The 10,037-nt window shown below is 36.2% G+C and overlaps 3 protein-coding genes and 1 pseudogene across 3 annotated transcripts; 3 read left to right on the top strand and 1 right to left on the bottom strand.

Annotated features, from left to right (window-relative positions):
* The first annotated feature begins 851 nt into the window (after positions 1–851).
* On the top strand, positions 852–1,713 carry LOC141587927 (uncharacterized). The gene is made up of 2 exons (XM_074409391.1): positions 852–1,214; positions 1,591–1,713. Exons 1-2 carry the CDS (start codon positions 852–854, stop codon positions 1,711–1,713), a joined length of 486 nt encoding a protein of 161 aa, XP_074265492.1.
* A 2,232-nt stretch (positions 1,714–3,945) lies between these two features.
* Positions 3,946–5,073, top strand: LOC141586631 (transcription factor MYB73-like). The gene has a single exon (XM_074407926.1). It carries the CDS (start codon positions 4,034–4,036, stop codon positions 4,805–4,807), a length of 774 nt encoding a protein of 257 aa, XP_074264027.1. The 5' UTR covers positions 3,946–4,033; the 3' UTR covers positions 4,808–5,073.
* Positions 5,074–6,456: 1,383 nt separating this feature from the next.
* LOC141586630 (mediator of RNA polymerase II transcription subunit 10b-like) lies at positions 6,457–7,180 on the bottom strand (annotated as a pseudogene).
* A 2,275-nt stretch (positions 7,181–9,455) lies between these two features.
* On the top strand, positions 9,456–10,031 carry LOC141586629 (uncharacterized). Its single transcript, XM_074407925.1, has one exon. It carries the CDS (start codon positions 9,466–9,468, stop codon positions 9,961–9,963), a length of 498 nt encoding a protein of 165 aa, XP_074264026.1. The 5' UTR covers positions 9,456–9,465; the 3' UTR covers positions 9,964–10,031.
* The last annotated feature ends 6 nt before the right edge of the window (positions 10,032–10,037 follow it).

Genomic DNA, 10,037 nt, shown 5'->3' with positions numbered 1-10,037 from the left:
TTATTGTTTTCTTCCATTACCCAACCAATCAATCATATGTTTACCGATCTTGATAGAATTCACCCCATAATAACTAATTAACAACTCCCGTCTCCTTGTGTTCGACCCCTATTACTATATTCATTTGTGTCTAGGGTATTTATTTTTGATTAGGTGTGCGACAAAGCCTATCACAAATTTCAAGACAAGAAAGTATTGAAGTTATCAGTATGAGCGTGAAATGGATCACGCTAGGATAGAACTTGAAGATTAAAAAGAGATACGAGTACGTTCAACAACTTGCTATTGAAACCAAACTTAACCCCTTACGAGGAAGACTTAAAAATTAGACTTATGAATAAATTGTGGCCTAATTAGCTTATTGGTATTAAGGTTTTATTCTATGTAATAGTTTAATGATATTAAGATTTAATGGTTTAATGTAATAATAGTTTTTATTTTTATGCAATAGTTTAATGCTATTAAGTTTTTCTTATATGTACTAGTATGTTATACCCCAAATCATTTTGGGATTAAGGCTCTGATGTTGTTGTTGTTGTTGTTGTTGTACTAGTATGTTATAGTTTCTATTAAGTGTCATTTTCATTAAAATGAATTATTGTCTTTGTCCAAAATGGTACATGCACTTGTCTTAGTCTATACTGCAAACTTGAATGCAGTTGCAATTGTCTCATCATAAGTGGAAAATGATTTTTATCCACACAAAGATATAAAACAACGTAAATGCATCTGCATCCATTCAAAATCTCCATATTTCATCTTTAAATAGTTTGTAGTTGACTGAACTTTATTTTCAAACTACTTGAATTCTTCTTTCTCACTCACAATTCCTCTTACTGACTCACAAAAAAATGTCTTCAAATAATAGTTCAGACTCATTTGATTATAACAATCCTATTACATTTAGCACGAGATTAGCCGATTTTACTCAATGGCATGAACAAAACACGCTTGAAGATGATGTTTTAGAAGAAGCTATAATTTTTTACGCAAATCAATTTTTACAACCAGATTCAAATTGTAGAGTCCATAGAAGATACATTGAAAGAAACCGTGAGCAAGGTCATGGACGTGTGTTCAATGATTACATTGCTACTGATCCGGTGTACCCTCCTAATATTTTCCTTCGACGATTTCGCATGCAAAAACATGTGTTTCTTCGTTTAGTTGAAACCATCAAGTATGGTGATAACTTCTTTGAAGATGGTTATGATGTAAGTGGTAGATTAAAAGTCGATTACAAAAATTCACAGCTGCGATAAGGGTTCTAGCCTACGGAATAGCGGCAAATGCTGTTGATGAGTACCTTCGCATTAGTAGGGCTCTCGTTAGACAATCTCTTGAACATTTTGTTGATGGTGTGATATATAACTTCGGGACAGAGTACCTACACAGGCCTAACGAGCAAGATTAAGAAAGGTTACTTCGTATGGGGGAGAAACGCGGATTCCCGGTATGATGGGAAACATCAATTGCATGCACTAGGGGTGGAAGAATTGTCCAACTGCTTGGGATGGACAATTTGCAGGCAGAAATAAGAAAACAACAATCATACTTGAAGTCGTTGCTTAATATGATTTACGGATTTAGCATGCTTTCTTTGGAACACCAGGTTCTTGCCATGATATTAATGTTCTTCAGAGATCTCCTGTTTTTGATGACATTTTCGAAGGTCGAGCACCACAAGTAAATTTTGTAGTAAATGGTCATTAGTATAATATTGGATATTATCTTACTGATGGTATATATCCTCAATGGGCTACATTTGTGAAATCTATTAGTGCACCACAAATTCGTAAGCATAAATTATTTGCTACTTATCAAGAAAGTGTTAGAAAAGACGTAGAACGTGCATTTGGAGTCCTACAAGCTCGATTTGCTTTCAGCAAACAACCTTGTCTTATTTGGGATGCAAACTTAATGGGTAAGATTTGACAGCTTGTATTATTCTGCATAACATGATAGTGGAGGATGAACGAGACACGTACCAGAATTTAATATTTTTATATGAGACCTATCTCTCTTAATTAGTAAGGAGTAATTTATTATATAAAATAAAATCTTACATAAAAATATTGACCAAAATTTTCAAACGAAGAGTAAGAGCGATTGATAAACTGTTACTATCGTACTTGACTCTTTTACGTGATGAATCATTAGACCTTAATATATGCAGAGAAGTAATATTTTCGTTAAAAAAATAAATAAAATCACAATTTAGATAAAATATGTTGCACGGGCTTAAAACTAATTTTTTTATATTAATACAATTTATTTTTTATATTAATACAATTTATAGGTGGAAACCAAAATGGGTCACTTTACCCGTTTTCACTTGATTTAATACGTAACCGACCTGTCACAAGGTGAAGACGGATACTACAAGTCTTCAGGGAGACTAATTGATTTAAATTAAACGTATATAAATTCTGATTTATAGCTTCTTAGTTTATATGACCAACTTATCATTTTCAATACTTTTAAAACTTCTCTAATTTTTTTTCGACAATAGTAAACTGCCATAAATAAAGAAAAAGCTACAGAAAGTGCATTATGGTACAAACCGAGGGAGAAAAGAACCCCCCAAAACTATTAGAAACTTGAAAAACAGAAGAAACAATAAACGCAGTCGAAGATAATATACGATACTTCTTAAAAGGGCGGTGATAATGAGCATCAAACACAAAAGACTGGATCTCCTTTCTCTTTGTCCCCGTAACTGTAGTGATAGAACGAGTGTACTTGCAACGCGAAAGTGAAACACGAATAGGAACGGATGAACGTTTTTTCGAACAAGTTGTGGGTCGACCCATTCTAGCTTTGTCCCCTCTCGAACCATGCAAATGCTCCCTATGATCCCTAAATGCGGTGAAGTTAAACTGGACTAACGAGGCCTTACTAACACAGAAAGAAGCTGAAGTGAGACGAGTCTTCTTATCAACCTGAAAGACAGCCTCCTCTTGCACCATCTTGATCTCCTCTTGAACAAAGCTCTAATTTTTAACCAACTAAAGGTGCTATCTATAACTCCATGACCTTGATTGTTGGTCGATTAAGTGGTACAACTCCTATATAAAGTATAAACGATTCATCCAAATCCAATCAAACACACTACCTGTCTCCGTCCAAACAAATGACAAGGTAAGTCAAAGATAAAACGATATTTAACTGATAGTTATCCATCCAACTCCAAACTGGCACTTCTTTAACTAGATTATTATCTCCACTACCTCCAACCACCCAATCCAAACCAAACATATCCCCATAACAAACCAAAAATAACATTACCCTTTACCAAAACACAATTTTTTGTTTGAGACCACAATGGTCCAATCAGTATTACAAGTTATGATAACTTGTTTTTCAAAAATTATCACATTTGCTATTAAATAATTATAAAACTTCGTCTTATTATTTCAGATCAAAATATAACCTGTATTGTGATAGGTAGTGTAGAATAGAATGAAGAGGGTAGCTAATACTACTCTTAATATATATTCGTTTTAAATTTAAAATCGAGTGAATAAATGAAATAAGTCTAATAAAAACAAATATTAAGTCTTGCTTAAGACGTTCTTTAGTTAATGTCTTTCACGTTCCTTTTTTTTTATTTTAACATCATTTGAATCGGTTATGAATACGTTATAACTTCAAACCGTCTGAAAGCATAAATTTGTGAAAAACATAATGTCTATTAGCTACTCATTTTAAAATTTTCGTTTTTCTATCTTTCATAAGAATTATTTAACCCGCTTTAAATTAACTGACTAATTAATTAACATGAAACATAACCATCAAAGAATAAAAAATTGAGATCCTAGATATAGAGGTGTGTGATTAAATTGTCACATGGAATAATAGAATTCCAACACGTGTCCATAGCCAGCTGTATCCTGCTAAGTAACGTCCCCTTACCTGGAACCTCACTTCCCCCAACTCCCTCTTATAAAACCCAACCTCTTTCTCGTCAAAAGAGGGACAAGGGATTAATCACCGTTGTCGATATTTACCCGATTTACAAAACCCCTAAAAAATGGCCTCATCATCATGTAGGAAGGATATGGACCGGATCAAAGGCCCATGGAGTCCAGAAGAGGACGAGTCATTAACCCGGCTGGTCCAAAAACACGGTCCAAGAAACTGGTCTTTGATAAGCAAATCCATTCCGGGTCGGTCCGGGAAATCGTGCCGGTTGAGGTGGTGTAACCAGTTAAGCCCACAGGTGGAGCACCGACCGTTTTCGGCTGAGGAAGACCAGGCTATTATCCGGGCCCATGCTCGGTTCGGTAATAAATGGGCTACCATAGCCCGTTTATTAAACGGTCGGACCGATAACGCGATTAAAAACCACTGGAATTCTACGTTGAAGCGTAAGTGCGCTTCGATGAGCGGTGCGGATTTTAATGGGTTTGGTTTTGAGTTTGAACCGGATGTATCGGTTCAATCGAGTGGACCACCGTTGAAAAGATCCGCTAGCGTGCCACCCGGGTCGAGGATCCGGGTTGGTAGCCCAACAAGGTCGGATGTTGATGACCCGCCTACGTCGCTGAGTTTATCCTTGCCCGGATCGGGCGCGGTGGAATCCGCTCCGATTGAGGGCTCGGGTTCCGGGTCGGGTCATGTGTTTGAGCCGTTTAGTAGGGAGTTATTGGGTGTGATGCAGGATATGATAAGAGAAGAGGTGAGGAATTACATGGCGGATGTGCAGCCACGTCAGCAGGATAGGGATAGCGGGTTTTGTTATCCAAGTGAAGCGGCGATTACTAGTGCTATGGTTAAAAGGATGGGGATTAGTAGGGTGGAGTAGGTACGGGTTCGAGTAACGATGTTGATTTTATAAAACCCGTATATGGAATTATTGGCTAGTAAATGTTGAAATCGGGTGATGGGTCAGGTCGAGTTGGGTTCGAGTGAGGACGGGGCGGAAGAGGAGTAGGTGAGGCGAAGAAAAGGAAAAACTGTGTTTGTTTTTCTGTCGGTTTTTTATCGGTTTTGTTTTGTTTCATTTAATTGTTTTTAATTGTTGTTAGTTTTTTAAGTAAAAAAAAAAAAAGATAATTTTGGTAGTGTACAGTTAGAAGAGGAATCCAGAAGAGGCTTTGCTGTCAGGCAATGTCAAAAAAAATGAAAAGAAATAGAATCAGTTAAGCATAAAGTACAGAGAGTGTTACTCCTGTTTTAGGAAATAAATGCGACACAAAAAGAAAGACATACAGACGACGCCGCACGAGTGTTACTGTGTTAGGTAATGAAAGTTGAAACCAGCCAACAAAAAGTTTACTTACGGTTTTATTGAACTACTCTATAGAGAGTAGGTTTCACTTTAGATGGAATAGGTCGTCTGAAATGAGAATTTGTGCTCCTTACTTCCGTAGAGTAGAATAGTGTTGAAAAAAAAATTTCAAATAATTGTGGTAAGAACTTTAAAAAGGTTTCCTTTGTATTATACGAAGTAAAAACGGACAAGAAATAAGGGAGATATGGCTGGTTATTAGTCGAAGGAATGAAGTTGAGGAAGGGTTATCCCGTTGGGATTAGTCAGTCATATCCCAACCGAGATGAGCTCCAGAGGGACTTTAAAACATTCATCCCGATCAAGATGGTACTTGATAATGCCCGAAACCCCAAACTAGAAGTATATACAAGCTCCAAATCCTCTAATCGAAAGATAATAGATTGCCAACATACAAAGCACACAAATCATGACCACCACATACACATACGCATACAGTGGCTAAAGTATGAAAGGTCTACACCAATTTAAACAAACTTCTAGAAAAGCTTATGAGGTATACCAGCCAGTCCTCGATAACCATTACCACCCTTCCCCAGTATATTGCTTCTCTTCATTTTATTACGCCGCATAACCCCTTCATTCTCGATACAACAAAATGTACTATACATCGATACATTAAAACTAGAGTTAATTAGGAGTATTAGGTATATTAAATTACATCCTAGATACAACCAACCGCATTTTAGCTACCTCAAATTACTCTTGGAAACATAATTTAGTATAGTTCATAGTTTCATACGTTAAGCGATTTCATACAGAATTCCGACCTTTGTGCAACATACCAAGTAAAAATCAATATTATTTGGCGGACATGTTTTAGAGGGTCAAATATTTGCCTAAGCAACTCGGACTAAATTATGTTATCAAAGGAGGTTATCTTTGGAGTTGTTGATAAGCTAAGTGCCTAAATGTCTCTATGCTTCGGCTTCATATTCTGCAATTAGAACATCAGAACATGCCAAGTATTTTTTCTTAAACATTCGTTTAATGGAGTTTCAACAAGCTACTCGAACGCCCCATATGCCGCCTGTAATTAGAACATCAGAACATGCTCAATTCTAGAGACTCGTTCTCACTCTTACCGCTCACACAATTCTTATATAAGAATTGTACAGTATACAATAAACCTCTTCCACTTCTCTACCATAGTCTGACAGATAGGTAAAACATTCATGCATATGTACAAGTTGAAAACATAATGAAAGTTCAAGCTGATGGGAAAATCATGGAAACTTTATGTTAGAATCGCCTGTCACTTCGATTATAACCTAATCGGCAAATAAATTGATCGCTGACATCGTCTAGACTTACAATTCATTCTTAACCTTTATGTCTCCGTTTGGCAAAACATCCCGAGTTTGTGCCACTCATTTCATTTCAGCAGCAGAAGAAGCGCGTATCTCTCTGTAAGCATCGACTTCATTGGGAAATGCCAGCTCAAGTTCCTGCAGGAGATGCTTACGTAAACTCTTGAAGGAATTGGTTTTGCCTTTGGTGATTTGATTTTTGGAGATGCAGGAGTTGAGAACATCCTTGGTAAAGGTATCTGGGTTCTTACCATCGTCGATTAAATTGAGGATCTCCAAGGGAACCTGGATGTTGTAGTTGTCTGACAATTTCATCATGTTATCTAATTCCGCTACCAATGCATTTATGCGTTGGAGGAGTGGGAACTGAGACGCGATGTTGAAGGATGAGACGGTGACGTAGAGCTGATGAAGAAGCCTCAGCGTCTTCTCAATAGAATTGATAACATCGTGTAGGTTTTCGTCACCCTTTTCGACAACTTCCTCTTTCTCATTGTTTATCATCGTCATACCGTTCTTCGGAGTATAATTCTAATAGTCGTCTAACGTTTTGATCCTAGCATCTCCTTGCGGAGTAGTTGTGTTGTGCCCCCGTAATCCCGTATATGCCAAAACGGATCTGACCTGAGTAATCCGATCCAATACCCTAAACCGATGAGCCGAGTGTGTTCACCAAAGTTGAAATCACAAGCCCAGGTATTTTAGGCAATTCTTAGTGGCTGCAAGAATGGCAAAGTAACCTACAAACCGCGATCAAGTGATCACGCCTTGCAATACCTTTACCCCGAAACGTGGAAGATCATTTTTAGTTTTGATATTATATCTTGAATAACAACTATAACATCAGAATCCTTCACTTTGGAGAGACAGTTTCTCGCTAAATTATTGAGAAACCACTTTTCTCGTACTCATTTATGTCATTTTCGTACCCTTTTTTTATATATCATTGATCATGGTTCAAAATGCCACTTTTATTTGGTACATGTTTTCATGATTATCGTAACCTATTTTATTATATATTTTTATAGTAGTCGTACTCATTTTATTGCTTTTTGTACAATTTTTCTATCAATTTGAAATTTTTCTCTATTGAGAGACCGTTCCTCAGAAAACCTACTCAGAATCTTTGGGTCGAGTCTGTTGACATAAATTATCTTTTAGAATCATCCCGGAGGGATCACACCTCAAATACGAGAAATGATAAAAGTGAAAAGTGAATCAAATGAGAAGTGAAACATAATACAAAAGTCAATCTAAACCAAGTTTGAAAATCAAAAACTCAATTTCTTTTATAACAACTTTGAATTTTGATCTAAAATAAAAATTAATAATAGTTTTGAAAATAAAAGTAAAGTTAATGTTTAGGAAATCTTAAAAGTAAACAAAGTATGCAGTAAGTGAATTATATCAGATGGTATAGTTTTTGAGCATTAAGATAAAGTTTTTGAGATTTAATTTAAAAATTTTGAGTTTTATTATAAAGTTTTTGAGTTCATTTACTTAAACATTAATCTCAAAAGGTTACATTATAACTCAAAAAAAAATTACATATAAACTTAGAAAAATTTGATAATTGACGTCATAAAACTAAAATGTAATTTATAAACTCTATAGAACTAAAAAAAAAATATACAAAAACTCAAAACTCATTAAGTGTGAGATAGTACATTTGATGTACAATCCTTTTTCTCCAATGTATGGTTATATAAAATTTTTTAGGTAAAACGATTAAAAGTTCTCCGAAATAAACAAAAAACGTTAAAAATAAAGCTTAAATGTTTTGTTATTGATGCTAGCGATGAATAAAAACAATTAATAGTGAAAATACGAACATAAACTAAAAATCCACATAATCATTTCCCTTTATGGTGCTCTCTCCCACACCATAAATGCTTCAATCCCGAGGAATCTCATGTTCTGTTCAATCACTATCAACCAAGATTTTTTGGTCTCCTTCTTTGATCTGTTCCCAAAGTTTCAAGCCTCATAACAACCTTTTTTATTCCTTAAGTTTCGAGCCCCCTACCTAGTGCATCCATAGGTCTCCCTCACATGGCCGAACCATCTTACCAATTCTCCATAATTTTATCCTCTATTGGCGCCACTTTCAACTTCTCCCTAATCACCTCATTTCTTAGTCGATCATATTCCTTGTATGACAAGCACATCCAACTCAACATATGCATCTCCATTCTCCACCACATTAATCCTCTAAACGTGACAATGTTTCACGGTCCAACACTCAAAGCTGTATAACAGTGCAGGTTTAATTGTTGTGCGATAAAATTTACACTTAAGTCTATAAGACATACCGTTATCATATAATATCATGTATAGTTTGCAGAAATTACTGATTAAAAAATTGAAATGGTTGATTAAAATTGACATCCAGGTAAATAGTAGTCGTATTAGTTCAGTGGACTGTGGTTCTTAATCTTCTTCTAAAAGGACAAACCTCAAGGAATATTGTCTTGTGCCTAATTAGTTGAGCAAAATCAAAAAAAACATCTCAATGATTTAGTAACTAAAGTCAGCCGCCCAAAATTCAATGTTACCAACCAAATCAGTTGCAGGAAATATTCATAAATAATCTTCCTTATTCTCTTTAAGCCCCAATTTTCCAGCATCTAATTGCCACTTAACAACTGTAATAATGTAAAAGCTAAATAATATAATCACATACTCAAATTCACAAAGAACAAATAGGTTAGTTGATAAAGAAACACCAACTACCATCTCATGCAAAATAAATATATAAATACAGTCTGTGATATAACTCAAACGAGCACTTCAAGCTTTACTAGAACTCGACAGTTCCGATCATCTCCGTAATTCACAGCAAAAAAAAAAAAAAAAAAAACAATGGGAAATGCAGCATTTTGCACTCCGGTGCTGAGTGGTAGTAACTGGGCTACCAAGGTGCTAACCTGGGAAGGAAATTTAGAAATCCACTCAACACCGGTGAAAGCAGTCGAGTTAATGCTCGACAATCCGGGTAAATTTCTGTGCCATTCTAATGCCCTCCAGGTGGGCCATCGTATCTCAGGCCTGTTAGCTGATGACGAGTTAGAGTGTCGGCAGCTCTATTTCCTTCTTCCGATGGGAATGCTCTACTCTATACTTACACAAGAGGAGGTTAGCCATCTTAATTACAGGGCATACAAGATATCAAAGAACGGCGGTTTTCACAACTTGGGGAAGATTTTTCCAGTATTTGGTGATTCTTGCTTGTTTCCCTCGGAGACGAAAAGGGTAGAATCCGACAGACAAGCCCAGATAATAGGCGCGGAAACATGCTATAGCATGTCGAGTCACAAATCATGGAGACCTGCGTTAGAGACCATAGTTGAAGCTAGCTAGCACGTAATCTGACCAGGCCACTCGATCGTTTTTGTCTTTTCCAGTACGTGATCGTTGTGTTTCTCTTATTTGTG

The sequence above is a fragment of the Silene latifolia genome, chromosome 6 (assembly GCF_048544455.1).
Source record: "Silene latifolia isolate original U9 population chromosome 6, ASM4854445v1, whole genome shotgun sequence".
Taxonomy (NCBI): Eukaryota; Viridiplantae; Streptophyta; class Magnoliopsida; order Caryophyllales; family Caryophyllaceae; genus Silene; species Silene latifolia.
Note: the sequence above shows the minus strand (reverse complement) of the source record. Positions and strands in the feature narration are given on the sequence as shown.

Excerpts from the sequence above, each read along its gene's own strand:
- LOC141587927 (XM_074409391.1), top strand. The coding sequence starts at position 852 with ATGTCTTCAAATAATAGTTCAGACTCATTTGATTATAACAATCCTATT. Across the intron at positions 1,215-1,590 it reads TCTTTGAAGATGGTTATGAT|CATGCTTTCTTTGGAACACC; the intron begins GTAAGTGGTAGA and ends TTACGGATTTAG.
- LOC141586631 (XM_074407926.1), top strand. The coding sequence starts at position 4,034 with ATGGCCTCATCATCATGTAGGAAGGATATGGACCGGATCAAAGGCCCA.
- LOC141586629 (XM_074407925.1), top strand. The coding sequence starts at position 9,466 with ATGGGAAATGCAGCATTTTGCACTCCGGTGCTGAGTGGTAGTAACTGG.